Genomic DNA, 21,004 nt, shown 5'->3' with positions numbered 1-21,004 from the left:
AGACATTTGTTTCCACAAAAGTCCTGCTTCATCTATGTTATAAACTTGTTGAGAAGTATAACACACAATATCCCTCTTCAATAACTTTAACAAGTTCTTTTTTGAAAGTTTCGGTTCCTTGATCTGCACTTGCAGCTTCTCCCTAGATTTTAAATCTATTCAACCAGCCCTTACCAGTTTTAAATGGTTCCACATTTTTTTTTTTTAGGTGAGTTTTCTTCAGATCATCATATTGGCTAATCTCTCTCTCTCTCTCTCTCTCTCTCTCTCTCTCTCTCTCTCTCTCTCTTTTTTTTTGTAATATTTAACTTAACTGAATTCTGCATTGGATATTATCTTCAATAAAATTAGTTAACATCTTTCCATTTCAATCCTAGCCCACGGCCTAGCCCTAGTTGCTTGCAGTGGAACAATTATAAAAAAATAAAGAATTAATTCTTTATTTTTTTATAATTGTTCTTAGAGTTAAACTTGCAAGTCCTAAATTATGGCACACATCCGCTTGTCGTTGACTGGAATCGATTCACTTCAAAATGCTAATTTAATTTTCAAATTCAGTCTTTTTCTTACATTTATAGTCTTCGTACTGCGCCCAAATGTTGTTGCTTTTTCATTCTTATCGGCCATTATTAACTCTTCGAAAATGTAACTGTGTTGGTTGCATTAATTACGCTATAATGTTCAAGTAAACTGTCCATTATGCACGATGTCTAATACTGTACTGAGTGATGACTAGACTTCAGATAAATGCATATAATGCAAATATTACAAGCAATATACTTGATCATTTTTTAAAATGTTGATCTCGGAACTACGTAACAAGTCGCTGTACTGCAATTAAATTAGCATGCGAGAAAATTTCACTGAGTGTAGGAAAATTTCTCAAGTCGGCATGGGAAACATTTTAATGCCGTTTTGCTATTCATTTTCAAGCTATCGACTCCATCAAATAAAACGATTTCGTTAAATATGCTAAAAATGCAATCTATAAAAGAGCTTTATAGTGATCTGTGACAGTGTTACAGTCAGATATGGGTTATAATATAAGAACAGCGTTATGGTGAATAAGCATAAAGCAAATCGCGTTATAACGGGGGCCTGCTGTATAACTAAAATTAACTATATATAGTTAATTTCTTGAACCACAAGAACTTTCACGTACTGCTTATCTCAATCATACTTAGCCAAATATTTTACATTTCCAAATATAATAACAACTGAATGTTACATATTTTTTTAAAAATTTAAATCTTTTAAGCTCAATTTAAAAGATAAAAATTAATAATTAACACTTCACATAATATCAAAGTAAGCATTTTATATATGTTCTTTCATATATGCTTCAAAGCTGTGAGTATAATGATTAAGCACAGATATAAACACTCCTTCAAATATGCTACTGAATTTTCTCCACAAAGATTGAAATTTGTTTTTCTACTTCATCTTGAATTTCTTTTTCAGTGGCATGTGGATGACTACTAACGAAATCTGCAATGGCCAAGATAGTTTCCATCTGCAAATAAATAAATGTCCATAAATTTAGAAAAATCTTCAGTTAATTATTGGGAGAAATCAGACCTTCACCATGATCATAAAAAAATGTAATCCAGGGCAAAAGCATCATTTCTTCAAATAACTGTACAAAAAACACAAAGTACAGTCGGTCCTCATATAACAGGTGTTTACATTACATGAATTCGATCATACACGATTTATAAATAGGGGAACGTTATCTTGTATAACACGAACCGAATTTGCTTATGCACGATTCGCCTTTGTGTTTACAAGAAATGGCAGTTGAACGCAGAATCACCCCCAACCGAACGCAACACGATAGGAATGAAGAGAAGATTCTGAAAATGTATTTATGTTTTTTATATCAGTGAAGGGGAAACATTTTTCACCATAATAACGTAAAAACCAACACAATTCCAGCTATCGGTATAATCGCAAATGCAATTAGATGGAGTTTACTACCAGTTTATAACAGATTCCACTAGCAGAAACGCAACTGGAAATTGTTTTATGGTAGTAACCTCCAGAAATGTGCTTTAGTAAAATGTGAGGTGTTAATAGTGTATCTTGGCCTTTACGGTGTTGTTTATTCAGTTGCTACACAGGCACAGCTTTGTTTATGTGTATCAAGCATGCCTCCTCGTTTTGTAATTGTGCTTTATTCCCTAAAAATGAGTAAAATACTTAAAAGGTGTGAAAAGGAAGCGTCCCGGCAAAGTTGATTGGTTGGTTTGGGGTTTATTGGCGCATTAGCAACTAAGGCTATAATGCGCCAAATCCAGGTCATGTATAAAAAATTAAAATATTCAGTGACCTAATTAGTTAGGCCACCATGTCGAGATATAACATAGATATTAAAGGTAAAAAATATATCAGCAAAGGAATAACAATTCAATTTTAAATACGGGTAAAAAGGCTTACAGATTTTAAAAAGCTAAAAACAGCAGACACATTGTCATTGTCAGATAAAATCTGACTGAGTGTATAAGGCTCAGCCAGATGATTAAATTCGGTAAAATAAAAGTCACGTTCATGTCTAAAACGTGGACACTCGGTTAAAATGTGACGTATACTTAAATAGGTGTCACAATTCTCACACATAGGACAGTCATCTGCCCTCAGCAGAAATGCATGTGTAAGATGACTGTGTCCTATGCGGAGGTGAGCTAGAACAACTTCCTCTCTGCGACTCCTGCGCAGACTAGACTGCCAATGTCGGATTACAGGCTTTATTTGATAAAGCTTGTTTGTGACTTGCTCATGCCAGGATTGTTGCCATTGGGACAGTAATTTATCATGTATTAGCTGCCTGTAGTCTGTATAGGGGACTAACAGACAATAAGTGCTGTGGGGTTCTGGTGACCTGGCCGCAGCATCTGCCAGTTCATTTCCTACAATCCCAATGTGGCTTGGGATCCAGCAGAAACGAATGTCGAAAGAGCACTCAGACAGAGAGTGTAGCATCTGCTGAATCCGGGTCACTCGTCCCGGCGAAGACACTGCAGATTCAGAGAGGAAAAAAAAAAGCAATATCGATAAACAGAGGCAGACTGGATCAAAAATTTTTACCCGGGAAAATTTATAGTGGCCTCATACTATGGTTTATGGCCAAAATAACACCGGCCTTCGGCCCACTGGGATTTCCCGGGTAAGGCTTATGGCCAGTCCGCCTCTGTCGATAGAGAAAAAATATGAAATTGTGAAATGCTTTGAGCAAAATGAAAGACCATGTGATATTGCACATGCTATAGACCTAAATGAGGCAACGCCGAGAATTACAAAGAATGCAGAGAAAATAAAAACAACTTTAATAGCAGGAACAACACAAAGTGTAATTAAAATCCATTAGATGAAGACACAAAGATTTGGATTTGATTTGATTTTTTATTGCGCATTGGCAGCTAAGGCCATAATGCGCCCAAAGATTTGGAAGAGATGGAATGGCTGTCATCTGTTTGGATAGAAAATCAAACAAAAAACAAGTTTGCTTACGATAGAAGCAAAAGCATTAGCAATATTTTATTACGTAATAAAATAAGTAAACATTTTATTACAACTTACGTATTATAAAATACGTAAGTATTTTATTACGACTATTTTATTTAATATAATAAATTTTTTACTATTTTATTAATGCATTTTTATTATTTATAAAATAAAATATATCATATTATTTTTTATTACGTATTTTAATCGTTATAAAATACTTACGTATTTTATAAAGATTAAAATTACCCGATTATTTATTTTGTTTGGTAATGTTTTGGTTCCAAATGTGTGTTCAATCTTGGGTGGTCGGCACCTAACCCCACTTTTCCCATAGGGCCTGTTGTTTATATTGCACGATTTTTCATTGCACAAGGGTTTCTAGGAACACAACTATCGTGCTATACGAGGACAGACTGTACTTTCTTTTAGGCAGTAGCAACTGCTAGTGATTTCAGCTAGTATTGACAAAATAGAACATATAATAACAAATAAATAAAAAATTTTTTTTAAAACATTGTTTTTCCACAATATTTAAATAAGGTAGAAGTCTGGCTAATCATTTAGATTCAAGTTTATAACTGCATGACAATAATGAAAATGTTTTTTTCAGTATATTAGTCATCCTATTTATTGTGCATAAACACCAGAAATAAGCACCCATGTCAATTTTGCTATGGCACAATTCAGCCATCATTCAGCCGGTAGGAAACAAGTTCCAAAGCACAAACATTCACTACATATGTATGGATCTTGCTATACATAAGTCATATGAGAGCCAATTTTAGATTAGTATGCTGCTTCATTCTGCTGATTTACAAGTAGCACTATATAATATTTAATAATTCATAACATTGGTAAAAAAACAAAAATAGTACAGAATGTATTTATTGTATATATGTGTTTATTGAGCAATGTATATATGTGTTTATTGAGCAATGTATTAATGTATTTATTGAGCCATGGCACTTCTTAGCCAATCACCACTGCCTTTAGGGATTCTGTTATTCATTCAATTAACATGAATGTATCTTAATATAACTACTTACTTAATATCTTATCAGCAGATAAAGATAAAATAAAGTAACAGATAAAGAGAATTAAAATTTGTAAAACTGTCAAGGTATTGTAAGTTCATGTAAGTATGAGTGAACCTTTTAGTTTTGCATTCAATGATTTGTTCATAATAGTGTTTCACAACAGCCAGGCTGCAAAAAATTTTGTGATTAGTTAAAAATATTTTTAATATGTACCAATGAAATTTACAGTATGTACAATACAGAAATGGGAAAGAAAAATTAACCAAAAAAAAAAAAAAGTTTCTAAACTGCCAGGGAAAAATGTAGCACCAGTATTAAACAGAAGTATTGTAACAGTAGGTGAACATAAAGCAAGGATGCATCACAACATGCTAACTGCATTAAAACCTGTATGCAAATGACAAACAGGTCAAAGGGGGAAATCCATGACTGTAGCCTGCAGCATTAGCATTAACAGAGGCATATGATGTAAGAAAACAAGCTTAAGCAGTATATCAACCAAAAAAAAAACCTTCCCGTTTCACCCATCCATTTGCTCCAAAAGTTTGTCCAGTCCTTCCTTGAATTTATTTAAGCTATCAACTTCCACAACAGCAGATGGAAGTTTGTTCCAGCAATCCTTTAACCTGCTGGCTAAAGGCAAATTTTTGCACAGCTATTCTACAACTATCTTTCCTCAATTTCAGTTTATGCCCCCTTAGGTTAGTAATCTGAGCAAGAGGAACAATGCCATCAGCATTGAATCTGCTCAAACCTTTCAAGGCCTTATATACCTCAATCAGATCGCCTCTCAGATGCCTAGTCTCCAGACACTGCAATTTACAGAACTTAAGCCTTTCTTGGTAAGAACACCCCTTTGTTACCCTTCTCTATACTCGTTCTAGCAACTCTACATCCTTCCTAAAATGAGGCCTCTAGACATGTATGCAGTACTCAAGGTGTGGCCTGACCATTGCCTTATACAAAGAGATAATCACCCCATTATCCCTGCTAGCAAAATTCCTATATATCATTGAGAAAACGGGATTTTGTCAGTGTTAAACTGAAGTCTAACACTGACTGCACAATTACCCCCAGGTCTTTTCATTCTTCATTACCCTGAATGTAGTACCACACAGTTGGTACATTTCTCTGGGATTACTGCTATCCATACACAGTACTTTCCATTTGTAAATTTTAAACTTGAGTTGTCACTTCTCAGCCCATCTACCTAGCTTTTCTAGATCCTGTTGCAGTAGCATACTGTCATTAACAATCCTGCCAAACTTTGAGTCATCTGCAAATTTTGACTTTAAGCCTGATATACCTTCATCGATATCAATATCATTGATAAATATACAAAACAACAATGGGCCCAACATTGAACCCTGGGAGACTCCACTAATATCACTGATCCACAGAGAGCAGTGTCCACTCTGTCTTCTCCCACTCAATCATCCTTTTATCCATTGTGGCAACTTGCCCTTAATGCCATACTGCTCCAATTTGTACAGTAGTCTTCCATGTGCAACAGTATCAAAAGCTTTCCTGAAATCCAAGTATATGATATCAATATTATTTTTTGCATCCAGTTCCTTTGTGACCACATCATACTATCCAATTAAATTGGTCAGACAAGACTTCTCCTTAACAAACTTATGCTGTGTTTGAATTATTACTGTACAGTAATAATTAACACTCCAAACCACTGAACACTGAAACTTGGAACAAAAAAATTTTGTTCCAAGACAAAACAAAGCTGGTTTTCAGTAATCACATAGAGTTAGAAATAAGCAAAATGAATAGTTTTCAAACACACAAAAAAAATATGTATACTGGCACGTCATTAAGAAAAAGTTTTAAAAAAAAATTTTTTACTTTATGCTTACTCTGTGCTTTTTAATATCACTCTTGTGGGTTAAATGTTTCCAGAGATCATTAATAACTCTTGCTCCTATTACGGTCTTATACAAGTCTTTTGATCCCTCTCCTCGGTGAACATAACATAATAATGCAACCTGAAATAAATCACTACTGTAATTTAAAATTTCACAACATATTAATATTTTTATATAAAAGTTAAAGCATTCAGCAATTAATACTACGTCAAAATAATTAATCAATTTTCAAATTAGTTAATAATTAATTTTATCATGAATAGATCACATTACCATCTCAAATAGATTAGAGGATCCACTATCCTTTTAAAACTGTTTTGACAGTAATTTCCTTAGAAGCTGCTTAATTTCCTTGAATTCTAAGTCCAGTTCAGCAACATCATACTTCAAATACTAATCGTGGAATGGATTTCAACACCACCAGGTTTTTTTTTTTATTACAACTGTTTTGTATTATTTATGAAACAGCTAAATTCAAATGTGTGTGTATACATGAAATGTATACACATACATTTGAATCATGTGTGTGTATGATCCTCTTCATGATCCTCTTCCACCTCTGCAGGTGGAAGAGGATCATGACTGGAATCGAACAGGTTCTATTGTGATTCAATGGATTTGAAGCTATCACAAGATATAAGAAGCATTCCTCTTGTTGAGAGGCCAGTGATGTATGACATGTATACCAATTTCAAAGAAATTGTTTGGCATTCTTGTCTGGAAACAACCTAATTGAGGAAGTATTACTGTAGGAGAGGGGATCGGCCTAGGATGGGTGTAAGCCAGAGATAAGCTATTTGGTAACTTTGTCAATAATGTAAACATCTGGTCACAGTGAAATATCAAATACTGCAATGTCAACACAGGTACCACTGCATCCCGATCTCAAACAGCTCTTTAAAGCAAGAAAAACTGATATTAATATGGTTTCCCACTTTCATTTGAAATGTTCTGAAAAAAAAAAAAAAAAAAAAAAAAAAAAAAAATTTTTTCTCACTCCCATACCTTCTGTCACACAAATTATGTTAATGCTCTGTGAGAGCAGTAGCAGCTCAAACATTTCAGCTTGTTATAGATACTTTGCACATTTCGGTAAATTATTCAAAGGTAATGGCTATGGGGTTTTTCTTAGTACCACCCACATTGGTGGAGGATTGCTGTCCATTCTTGAGGTTTTGCATTTTGATTTAAGTGGGAATAAATGTTGTCTAATCTGTTTGCTTATCATTTTTAGAATGTCCTCATTCACAGCTGAAGAGTGGATAGTTCACATGGAATTTTCATTTGAAATTTAATCAGCTTTTGATTTCTGAATAATTCAATTTATTGGCTTGTCTAGCCTGTAAGTGTAGATGAATTATCACAGTAAAGCCTAATTAGTGTTCCTACAGGTCAGTTGGAAGGCTAATTCAGAACTGTAAACTGGTGTTTATTACAATCAGTTCTGTACAAAGCATATGTTGGTTTTTTCGCTGGTGTAGTGTATAATTCCTGCTCCCTAGGGCTTGAAAACACAGTCACCGTGGCAAATAGGAAACTGAACTTGGTGACTATTATTTTACAGGTTAGTCTAGCAGTTGTGAGGCTGAACTGCTAGTTCTTTGTTTTATAGTAATTGTGGTTTTTATCTTGCAAGGATTAGCACAACCATCAAACAAAGCATCAGTGCAATGAGTTCTTAGTAAGCTTGCCCACTGATTTGTGCAGTTTCTGAATCCAGATGATCTGGTGCAAGCCCCTTCGGTTGGTGTATCACATCAATCGAAGGAGCTATTGCAAAAGGAAGAAACCTTTGAATGTGAGTAAAATATTTATTGATTTTAACTTTTGCATAAAATTTAATTAAAACAAAAGTATAAAAAAGGTACAGTGCAAATTAATTTGACAATTCATTTACACCAAAGTGCAGCTGCACCTGCTAACAGAAAGACAAGTAAATAGTGCTGGCAAATCACTTCCAGCTAATGACAAGACATTTTTGAAACATATCGTAATTGGAGATGAAATTTGGGTTTACAGGTATGATCCTAAAACTAAACAGCAGTGATTGTAATGGAAAAATCCCCTTCTCTAACCCAAAAAAGTGGGCAAGTGTGCAGCAAAATGGCGACCACATTGCCAGCATTTTTATTTTTTTACTGAGAAAATGATGCCAAAGACTGGTTGCTTTACCACGACAAAGCATTGTTGCTTTCATTGCTAGTTATATAGTATTTTTGACATAAAATTAGAATCATTCAAATCACATTTACCAGATATGGCTTCATATGACTCCCCCCCCCTCCTCCAAATGATTGTAAAAAAACCCCAAAAGGACATCAGTTTGATGATTGATGAAGCACAAACAATAAAGAATAATGTGATATAAAAAGAATTCGAAACTTGCATTCCTGAAGTGCTTCTAAGAACAGAAAAATCATTGGGTAAGTATACACCTCAGAAGGTATTTTGATAGGGATTAAATCAACCATGCTGTAAGTATGCTTATTGTTAATACACCGATGAGCCAAAACATTATGACCAGCGAGTCATTATGCAAATCGAAGCAACTGCAGGTGAACTACGGCGCGTATGTGGGTCAGGACACAGTATAAAAAACACCTGATACTGAGCTCTGTTAAGCAGTTACTCTTGTTCTTCAGATGGAAAAGGCAGCAGACTTAATCAAATTTGATAAAGGCCAAACTGTAATAGCCAGGTGACTGGGTCAGAGCATATCCGAAACAGCACGGCTGATGGGGTGCTCACAGTCAGCCGTGGTTAGTACCTACCGAAAGTGGTCTGAGGAGGGGAACCCCACAAACTGCTGGGGACGTGTTAGACGACCATGCCCCATCGATGGTACATGGCAACAGAAGGGCGGCTGTGGTGCAACGCGCTGGTAATTGGAATGCTGGTGATGGGAGTAATGTGTCACAACACACAATACATCAAACTCTGCTGAAAATGGGGCTGTGCAGCCACAGGCCACTCCGAGTGCCCATGCTAACCACGGTTCACCAGCGACAGTGCCTACAATGGGCACGTGAGCATCGAGAAACTGGACCTTGAGTGATTGGAAGAAGATTGTCTGGTCTGATGAATCCTGTTTCCTGTTGCACCATGTGGATGGCCAGGTATGTGTGCATCGTTTACTCGGGGAAGTGATGGCACCTGGATGCACTGTGGGACGAAAACAAGCCGGTGGTGGAGGTGTCATGCTTTGGGCAATGTTCTACTGGGATACCCTGGGTCCAGTCATCCATATGCTGAGCACTCTGATGTCTACCACCTACCTAAACATCATTGCTGACCAGTACACCCTTTTGTGGCAAGTCTTCCCCCCTGGCAGTGCCGTCTTTCAGCAGGATAATGTGCCATGCCACACCACCTGGATTGTTCGAGACTGGTTTGCGCAACATGAGGAAGACTTCCAGGTATTGCCCTGGCCTCCAAATTCCCCAGACATTAATCATATCAAACATCTATGGTTTGTGCTGGAACAGCAACTCCAATCTGCGGTGTCTCAACCACGGACCTTACAGGAGTTAAAGGATCTGCTGGTTATGTGTTGGGACCAGATACCACAAGACATTTAGGAATCTTTTAGCATCCATGCCTTGCCAGGTATGAGCTGTTTAAGCTGCATGTGGAGGACCAACATCATATTAGGTGGATGGTCAATGTTTTGGCTCATCGGTGTATATCATAGTAATGTAGATATATTTTGAACAGACCTCATATTTTAAAGTATTATTATGGAAGAAGAGCATACATAATTGGATGTACACCTCCATGCATCTCTGCTAATAACATAGACTTCTGAAAACAAAGGTGGTGAAATTTTGAAAGTGCTCTCAACATATCATTATTTCGATTCTTTTAGTAAAAATGCATTTGGAAGCCAATTTCATTACAAAACATGAGCCTGGTTATAATTACATTTTTATTACTTTTCAGTTTAAACTCAATACACTTTATACACATAGTTAAAATAATACAATACACTATTGTTAAAAGACATACGGTTTAAAGATGTTGTGGAGATGATTTTTTGTACACTTTGTCCAGAATGTTGCAGTAAAACATCCAGCAGTAGTCTACTAATATATGTTCATTCTAGAAACCTTAGTAGCAATTTTCCATTTACAATGTCTTGCTGGAATAGATCCCCTGCTTGTCACTCACAGTGCCAAGGTTTTCAGAAAGTTTAAATGTGACTTCAAGAAAGCAAGTTTCGTCAGCACACAACATTTAATTTCTTTATATCCATTGAGCAGTTTCTGAACTTGATCTCTGGATGTGAGAGACCTGTGGTTACCCAAAAAGTTTCTATAAAGCCATCTGAAAGCTTGCCATGCTTTTAATTCTAAAGCACTGATGCATTTTTCAAAGCTTTCATCCTGCAGAAGTGCTTTGATTTGAGGCCTCACAAACATTTCCTCTTTCTAAGCACTGATATCTTTGGATATTTCTCACTTAAGTAATGAAATCCTCTCGAATTCACCTTGCCCACTGCTTTTGCAAAACTCTTCACTAGGCTACATTTAATGTCTAGAGGTGAAAATAAAATCTTCAGTGGATCCACTAATGGGGCATACTGCATACTACTCATTTTTGGCTCATATTGTGCTTCTTTGAGGCCAGTCACATCTGATGTAACCATCTGTGGTAAAATGACTGCCCCATAAGCACAAGAAAAACAATATTTTGTGAACCCTCCTTGCATGCCCTTTAACATACCAATTACTTTGAGATCATTGCAGATATTCCATTAACGAGTGCCATATTGCAGATATTCTATTAACGGGTGCCATACTGAATTGCTTAAAGTTGTCTCTTCATGTTATAGTATATATCTCCTATAGATGAAGAGAATGGGCAATGAGGATGGAAACATCAATAAATAGGTACCATTCTGATGTAATGTGTATGACAATTCCCTAAAAACTATGAAAAAAAACCAAAACTTGGTTTCTTTTTCAACAGTGAGACCTTCAATGTTCTTCTTAACCAAGCATTTCTGCTTTAGTCACAAGGTGAGAAGTTCAGCTTCATCTTTGGAGAGGGTTAGATATCTAATGAGGTCATTCAATATTCAATTTGAGTAAACAGCTCTAGCTCTAATATCTTTTCATCAGGTGTGTAGTCAGGAACAGCCAATCACACCTTCATTGTATTCCATTTTGTCTTCTAAAGAATCTAGTCCATGATGTGGAGTTACTGGAATTGGCATACTGTCATCATGAAGGATTGGTCTCATCACTTACATTCACATTACAAAAGTCACAATCACCACTAAGTCTTTTAACTTCGTCCATTTGGGTATGGCAAATGACATCAATTTTTTTTCTTTTTTTTTTGTTAGTTGTTGGCGCATCAGCTTCTGTGGCCATAATGCACCTCTCAAAGTTTTTTGCATTTTACTGTGATCCATGCCCGAGGCGGGATTCGAACCCACGACCTTTGGGTTGCCAGGCAGGCACTTTACCCACCTGGCTAGCCTGGTCGGCTCCTTTTGTTCAACCAGTCACATAATCCATTTGAACAAGTGGCACATACAAATAATGTGGCACCCATGCCTTATTCTGATCATCTAGAGCAGTGGTCTCCAAACTTTTTTTGGTCGCACACCCTTATTTTACTTAAAAGGACTAGCATGTACCCCAGAATAAAAAATTAAATATATCAGTTTAATATTTTTTTTTATTTATAAATCATTTATATGGAAGGCATTATATCTAAAATCACATTTATAAAATCATTTGTTTGATTGTTTGCTTGATACATTTGTTCAGTAAGTTAAACAAGGATGCAGCTACATTGGATATGTTACTGTGATATGTTACTCCGAGCCCAAAGCGAGCACATGGCTGCTTCGTTTCGGACATGGGCGAAACTGATGGCTTCATCAAACAAAGCTACATATTGAAGTATTAAAAAAACATTTATTTATAATTTTTATTTTCAATTATGTTTCGAAAAACTAAAGTTTTCATAATTAATAAATATTGATTTATTGCGGATTATCTCGAGCACCCCAAGGATCATCTCGGGCACCCCGAGGGGTGCATGCACACCAAACTTTGGAGACCATTGATCTAGAGGACAGCCAAAGTGTACAGCTGGTAAATTTTCGAAATATCCATCATGATTGTACACCATTGTGATTTACTTAGGAAAGGGTTGCCCATAGGCAGAATTTGTTCAGGTGATTTTCCACCTTCAAGGAATGATGATAAATATGTTTCAGTAATTACTAGAAAAAAAAATATATATATAGATTAGACAAATAATTAAATGGCTTGAAATAACTGAATTTATAATTTATTTTAAAAATATGTCAATTTTTATTATCTAAATTAATTATTATAAAAGCCTCTTTTTTTAATAAAAGTAATCTTTTTTTTATAAATTATCCATTTATAATTTAATAATAATTAATTTTTATAATTTGCAGTTAAAATAATATTATAATTAATTCAAAATTATAATTTAATTATTGTTATGAAAACAAAGGCACATTTCTGATATTTGGTCATAGGTGTCAAAATTCTTAATTACACTTCTGTAAGCAGGGACATGTCAAATTATACTTACAATTCCATAAAGCACAAAATCATTCTGTGAAAATCGCTGCCAAAAAATAAATAAATAAAATGATACTGACTGAATATTAGAAATGTTTTTTCCCCCCTGTTCATACCTGTTGTATCAATTTCCATCGGTCATCAGAGGAGACAGACATTCCTGTTAGTGGACTGGAAGTACCTTCACTCAATCTGACAAAAAAAAGTATTTGAGATAAATTAGAAAATACTGCATCTTATTTTATTTTTTTAAGTTTTCAGTGAAGTTAAAAAATATACAATATGACTTCTGGTTACTAAAGGGTCTGAAGCTATCTGACCAGGAGGAGAACACTCCACTTCTCCTAAGGTACCCTTGTGGGAGAATTGACTGGGATCATAACCCAATGTCCACACCTAATCTTACCATGTTAAATGTTCTTGCTTGTTACAAATGCAGTGTAGTGTTTCCTCCCTTATTACTTTTTATGTTAATTATTTCAGTTCAGTATTTCTTCCATTACTTTCCCACACCCCATGGCCTTCAGCTATCAGCTAGTGTAATAAGACCCCCCCCCCTCAGAAGGCCCATACTTTCCCTAATGATTTCAATTCAGTATATGTCACAATAGAACAATGTAAAACAGCGCAAGAATCTAATGTACTGCCTTTTAGCCACAATTAATATCCCTTGAAACTAACAGTTTTCTAAAAACCTAACTCTCCTCCAATAGCATTAGCAAACATTTTTGTACCTCTCCTATTCACACTGCATCTTGTCTTTACAAAAACAGTCACATCTGTTGACAAGTGCAGGGGATGCTGAAAAAAAATTTTTCCATATGAAATGAAAAGGACCTAGAAGAAACTATACAGTCTGATGTGAAGTTCTCTGAACAGTGTAGATAGCCTGCTTTCTCCCTACTGGCCAAGTTTTTTTTCCAGGTGATTAATATGTTATATAAAGCAGTGGCAGGATGCATCTTGAATATTGCATACAGGTTTGGAAACCCCTTTTTAGAAAAGATGTGGATCCATTGGATAGGGTACAGAGAAGGGAAACAAGAGAGAGAAATTCAAGTTCTGTGAGTCAAGGTTGTTTGAAAACCAAGGATCTGCATGAAGGATTACCCAATCAAGGTTAGGCTTTAATCCTTAGACCATAAATTGGAATCTAACATGGCACTTTTAAAAATTTTTCTAGTTTTAAATTTGGGAATAAAATCAAATATTTCCCCATGTATCTTTCCCAGCCAATATTTTCAAAATTATAAACAATATTTTATTTTAATTTATTAGAGTTATGAGGTTAACAGCTTGTTTGCCATCTGACACACACACCCTAAGTGCAAATAATGATGAATTCATATCTCGCTTCATATATAATAATGCTGTTGGTAAGGATATATTACCCATAATTCATATCCTGAACTACCCTGAAAGGTGTTGGGGATAAGAATTATGGATAATATATCTTCACCAACCAACAGCATATAATCGTACTCAAAAATATATCTGAACGCCCCACGTTGTGCACTGTGTACAAGTACGACTTAAGTTAATAATGGGCAACAAATATAGTTCATTAAAAAGATCACAACTCTTAGCATGTTCACTCACTCACTTAACATTCCACCCATCAGAATGTTACCGAGGAAGCAGAGTCACTCAATTGATTTTCCCTTAAAATACTCTGTGCTCTCTTTTTTCCCCCAAGAACGAACAGTATTATTGGACAATCAAATGAAAACTATCAACTACAAGCATAACAAACTACAATTATGAATTCATTCAGGCAGAGACAACCAATAAAATACACGACATGTGACGCCACAGTTCATCATAGGCTGTATTAGTTACTAAGTTAGCGTAAAGGTTAGTGCAATTGCATCAGTTTAATTCGTAGCCATCTACCAAAGTTAGCATAGTTTCAATCATATACTCTTATATAATATTATTAATTATATTATATAAACACTCTATAGTTTCTAAGTTTTAATAGGTTTCAGTCCATTTAATCAACCAATGCATCGCGGACAACATATTATCTAGGTGGCGTTGGTTTGGCCCATATCGGATTGTGGACGTCTAGTCCCTTAGTAATCAGACCATATGGTCAGGACTTGACGAAGGTATTTCAACACCCTGGGCAGAAAGATTTTTCGGCGCCGTTGACTGAGGATATAGATATCTTTTGCCTTATTGTTCTTATATTTTTGGCGCCTCGGGTAAGGTCCCTGTCAATGGTGAATTCGGCCCGGAACTGCCTTCCAGTACTTTTTTCTAAATGTCATAATAGAAAATCATTAAATTTATACACCTAATATTATGAAACTATGGCATAATCAAAGGGGAGGGAGAAATATCTATTTTACCCATTGCTAAGTTTACCCATTACTAAATATACATACTCCTACAGGCCAAGAGGGACCGACACTAGACAGCGGGATCCATTGCAAACCAACTGCACAGAATGCAGGATATCGCCGTTTACTGTGGCCAGGTGACTCTACAAAGGTGGACTGTTTGCCCGACGGCCAGTACGCTGTGTCCCTTTACCACCTGCCCATCGGAGACACCGTTTACAGTGGTGCATCGATCACAGGGACTGGACAGCAGTGCACATTACAATGGGGTAAGGTACTCTTTACTGATGGAAGTAGATTCAGTCTCAACAGCGATTCTGGACGTCAGCAAATCTGGCGAGAGGTTGGCACACGGTATTACCCCGCAAACATCACTGAAAGGGATCGAAATGGCAGTCGAGATGTTCTCGTCTGGTGAGGCGTTATCTTGGATGGACATGCATAACTCCAGATACTGGAAGGCAGTACTGTAACCGGTGCACGCTACTGTACTGAGGCAATCCTTCCCATGTGCGTCTGTACCGAGGTGCCATTGGCCCGAGTTCGTGTTTATGGATGATACCGCCACACCCCATCGCACTGCAGCTGTTGATATGCTTTTGGAAAGTGAGGACATTGTTCGTATGGATTGGCCTGCCTATTCCTCCGACCGATCTAAATCCCACCAAACATATATGCAACACTCCGGGGAGACGCCTAGCGGCACGTCCACACCCACCAGAAAATGTTCACCAGCTGAATATGGCGATGACAGAGGAATTAACGATGTTACCGCAAGAACTTATCAACACCATTGTTCTAAGTATGGACAGGCGGTCTAAAGCCAGCATCGACATTAGGTGTGGCCATATCTCCTACTGAGGACCACTTCTTCCCTTTGTTCCATCTTTTGCAGTGCTGCATCTGTATCATGGCGGCCGGTGCTATGTTGCCATTTTTGAATAAAGTCCCTCTGTACCGTTTTGTTTCCGTTGTTGTGTCGGTGTTGTTTCCTTCATCATTTCTGTACCTCACGAGGTTCCTTTGGTATGCTTTTCTCTTATCCAGGCCACTCCTATGAGAAGCTACAGGTGAAAACCTGACTGGTCCTTAAGTTTTGCACACCAGTGTAGAACCATACTATTCAACAAAAGGCTACAATCAAATGGGTAATTAGGCTATTGGCCTATCCTCTTCCAAATGTTGATTCGGTAGACTAAGCAGCGAGATTGTGTATCGCATTTATCACTAACTTTTATTCGATAGAGTGAGTAGTGGTCCTGAGCAAAAATCACATCGTTCATGATTTCGATTCAAGCTGTTCGAAATTTAGTAGGTGTCTTCAAAGATGTATAGTATAGTTTACATCCCCCCCCCCTTCACCACCAGAACTTCTCTTTGATAGATAAATCACTATAAATGAAAGCTAAACAACGTGGTTGCTCAACGCCAACTATATCTGTGAACTGCTTTTGGCTAATAGTCAACAGTCATTAGCACGCACTAATATGGTGTATGGGGCTAGACCACTCTTTACTTTTAAACAGCTTATGTTCTATCTGGAATAGGTTCAAATAAATCTTGAACTGTCTTAAGAGGAACATGGGACTATGGAGGAACGTTTCAAGCTCCTTGAGTGACGAAGATAGAATAAATCCGCTTCTCACTCTCCTCTCCAAATATGTCCACAGTGGCTCAATAACGATTAAGTTTAGTGATTGTGTAGGCCATATAAGATACTTAGCCTCAGTTTCAGTCTTCCCGAACCAAGATTGGACACATGTGGCTGTGTGTATTGAAGCATTATTAGCTTGAAACATGACATCGTTTGGGTAAAACACGATGAGATGTTTGCTCCATGAGATGACACTTAGCCGCTCAGAATATCAAGGTAATCAGTGGCAGTGATTTGCCCGTTCCTAAAGATTACCAAGGTATGGCTGCCCAAATCATTGTTTGGTCATCCTCAACGTTTTACAGTTGACACAAGACAAGTAGGATGATGTGCTTCCTTTGGCATTCGCCTAACGTAAACCCGTTGGGAAAAGTGTGATTGATAGTTTGTCTGAAAATATGACGTTTCTAATCACAGTCTCCATATTTTGTGCTCATTACATCACTGCATCCGCTTTCTAACATTACCATCAGTAATGAATAGCATGGTAATACCGACTCTGTCATAAATTTCAGCTTTATGAAGCTCTCTGAACCGTTTTACAAGAAACTGGGTCGCTGAGACTCACATTAAATTCTGCAGTTATTTTTCAAGCAGTAATTTTATGTTTTCGGGCTCCAATCCTTTTCTGTGTCCAGCGGCCTCTTTCAGTCAGTCAGTTTAGATTTTCTGCTACAATTTCTCCTATCAGATTTTATTTTTCCATATTCCATATTTGGTGAATGCGCACTTTACTTTCGATACGGTGTTGTCAGAGCGGTAGCACAGTGGTTATAATCACCTTCCTCACCACACCAGGTGTAAAAGACCCGTGATCGATTCGCATCAATGACCCAAAGCACTGTTATCGGCTTTTTTCATTCCGTAGCTTAATTAGTCGGTCTTAGGCGTAGAAATTAAAGTTTTTCCCACTAGAAACCCGATTTTTTTGTCTAGTAAAGCAGAAAATCGACCAGAGAACACATACAATTTATGGACACAGCACACACGGGCAGATGAATTTGTTCTACAGGGACCCTATTATTATGACAGACAGACAGTTTTTGATACGGTAATTTTCAGCCCTTCACGCGATAGCAGGAACCCTTCCTTTAGATCTTCACGTTATCTTTAAATATTTCAGTTATCACATCAGAAAGAATATCCACTAGAGTTTCAAAATATAGCAATTGATAACACTGTTGGTACCATCAAAGAAAAAGCTCGATGCTGGAAAAAACTTAATTCAAAATGGCAAATTAGATGGAATGAAAACCAGAATGAAACTGTCACCAAAACTTTTATTCCAAACATATTACTTGTTCTCGATAAGAATAATCAAAAATGGTTCCAACCAAATCATTTTAGATTATTGCCCTCGTGCGTATAAGTCGGTCTTTGGGGGTGGGGGAGGTAGATGGTTTTTCTCTCGGATTTTTCGTCCACCATAGATCTAGTGGTGAATGTTACAATCCTTAAAATGGCAAAGGTCTACCCTGGTATCTTAGTTAATTTATATAATAAATGCTTGCACCAGGGTACATTTCCTGGAATCTGGAAGGTGGGACTGGTAAAGCTTTTGAAGAAATCAGGCGAGGCACTGAACGATCCAAGGGGGAAATAGGCCTATTTCTCTTTTGCCTAATCTTGGCAAGGTTGCTGTTTGCTTTGAAAGATTGCTGTTTTTAAGGATTAATCAATGAATGGATGCAAGGGGATTAGGTTTGCCCTGTCAATATTGTTTTAAGAAAGCACACTCTGCTGAGGATGCTATTAATAATTTAATGTTTTTTACTAGGGAGGCTACAGTTGTGACGGACTTGAACCCCGGTCTAATCAAGAAGCGTGTGCTACGCACTGCTGCTTCTTCCCACCTGGCTACGGAGGCGCCGTGGAACCTGGTGCTTAACATATAGTTACAGTTACTGGTTCCAAAAGTACATAAAATTGCATATGCTGATGATTTGGTGTTATGTGTTAAGAGCAATTCTAGGTCAATGTTAGAGAACAGGTTGTCTCAAGGGTTAGATAGTTTTGCCAAGTGGGCTAATTTGCATAAATTAGTAATTTCCAGAACTAAAACAGTAGTGATGCTTCTTAAAGGGAAGTTAAATTATCATGGTCCCCCAAGGCAATTATTAATGTGGTACAGATTCCCTTGGTAGCAGAGATTAAGTACTTGGGTTTAAGAAAATACGACAAGCTTTCAATTTTGCCACACTTAAATCACTTACATGATAAAGTTAAAAGGTTTATCTCTGCTATAATTAGAATAACAAGGTCTGAATGGGCTTGAAAAGAAGGGTAATAAATTTATACTTCAAAGCTGTTTTTTTTATCAATTGTAACATATGGAGCGTTTGTGTGGTATCACAGAATAGTTATCTTGAAGATTAAACAGAAATTCTGGTCAGTTCATAGGTCTATGCTCTATACTATAATGAATGTATGCACAACAGTTTCAACCAATGGTATGCAGGTGCTGGTTGGCCATTTACCATTGGATTTGTATATAGTTTATCGGGCTAATTGTTATTTTATTAAGAAAGGTGTGACTGTCTCGTTCATTATTAACATTACTTGTGATCTAACTAGTGATTTGGCCACGACCAGGAAGGATATATTACAGCAGTCGATACATAAATGTCAAGAAAGGTGGGATTCTAGTGACACTGGGGAGGTAACTAGGTTATTTTTCCCCAGTGTCACTTTTACTTTTTCTAATAAAATCAAAAAATATATTTTTTTCCGGCAATGGAAACATCGTATATCCTTACTACCTATGGGTCACTAAACTTTAAGTTGTATAATTTTAATTTGGTAAGTTCTCCATTGTGTATTTGTGGATTGCCTAAAATTTGGAGCCATGTTCTTTATGACTGTAATTCATATAATGTACAAAGAGAAAGTTTGATGTCTCAAATTGAGGATTTTAATCTTGGCAATGAAAGTACTTACTTGGCTAGTAAATTTAGATTCGAAGCATTGCAACAATATTGTGTTGCCATGTTCAAGAGGAGGAGATACCAGCTTAACCTTGCAATTACACATTAAGGGTTAATACTGAAAGCTCCTGTTTCTTACTATACTTTTGTTGATAGGGGGTAAAAGTTTTTTTTTTTTTTTTTGTTGCATTGTTTTGATTGGGGTTGATTATTATATATATATATTTTTTTTATTATGTTATATTCTAAGTGTATATCTACGCTATATTTTTTTATGTTTGTATGTGTATGGACTTAGCACACCCGCACATCCAGGGTCCTGAACTGAATATCATCATTCTTCTCTTTCTTGGTGATTCCCTGCTAGTTATCTCTCTCTCTCAGGGTAATTCTGAAAAATTTTTTTTGGCTGGTGCAGCATAAACCTCAGGCTTCCTTGCACCGTATAGCTAATAATAATATAAGATGGTAAAAAACAAATCCCGGATAATCGATTTCCCGGTTAATCCAAAAATACAGAAGTTCCCGACATACGTAAAAGATACGTTCCAGGATTTCTTACTTCGTCGAGTTTTACGTACTATGGAATGACTAATAACATATTGCTACTATATTATTATTGACAAATATGAATTCAGCGCGATATTTGATTATTAGTTTAATTTTCTGATCCAATCCAGCGGTATTACTAGATTTAGTAGTACCGCTCTCACTTATTCTCTTAGTCGTCACCGTGATAACGGTCAAAATGAATTTTCTGTAAAGAACTTCACAGGGTTAAGGCGAAAACTCACTATTATCACCCCGCGCGAGCTCACATTTTACTAAAGCACATTTCTTGAGGTGACTGCCACAAAACAAAAATTATTTGCACTTTCCAGGTTATTGGGCTTTTGCTTTTCTGTTAGTGCAAATCATTATAAATGGGTAGTAAACTCGATCTTATTGTATTTGCGATAATACCGATAGCTAGAATTCTGTGGGTTTTTACGTTATTACAGTGAAATGCGTGTCCCCTTCACCGAAATATTTAGTCATACAAAAAAAAAACCCTTAAATAAATTGTGAGAATCTTCTCTTCTTTCATATTTTTT

The 21,004-nt window shown here is 36.5% G+C and overlaps 1 protein-coding gene across 2 annotated transcripts; it reads right to left on the bottom strand.

Annotated features, from left to right (window-relative positions):
- Positions 1–1,348: 1,348 nt before the first annotated feature.
- LOC150077118 (uncharacterized) lies at positions 1,349–14,726 on the bottom strand. Of its 2 annotated transcripts, none has more exons than XM_090386568.1 (4): positions 14,587–14,726; positions 13,104–13,179; positions 6,410–6,538; positions 1,349–1,513 (listed from the first exon to the last, which is right to left on the bottom strand). In XM_090386568.1, exons 1-4 carry the CDS (start codon positions 14,604–14,606, stop codon positions 1,397–1,399), a joined length of 342 nt encoding a protein of 113 aa, XP_090242694.1. In that variant the 5' UTR covers positions 14,607–14,726; the 3' UTR covers positions 1,349–1,396. The 2 variants fall into 2 exon arrangements, with proteins under 2 accessions (XP_090242694.1, XP_090242695.1); XM_090386569.1 differs by having other exon boundaries at positions 14,591–14,726.
- Positions 14,727–21,004: the final 6,278 nt, after the last annotated feature.

The sequence above is a fragment of the Mastigoproctus giganteus genome, chromosome 12 (genome assembly GCF_048544385.1).
Source record: "Mastigoproctus giganteus isolate SK-2022 chromosome 12, ASM4854438v1, whole genome shotgun sequence".
Lineage (NCBI taxonomy): Eukaryota > Metazoa > Arthropoda > Arachnida > Uropygi > Thelyphonidae > Mastigoproctus > Mastigoproctus giganteus.
This window is presented reverse-complemented; position numbering and strand designations above follow the sequence as displayed.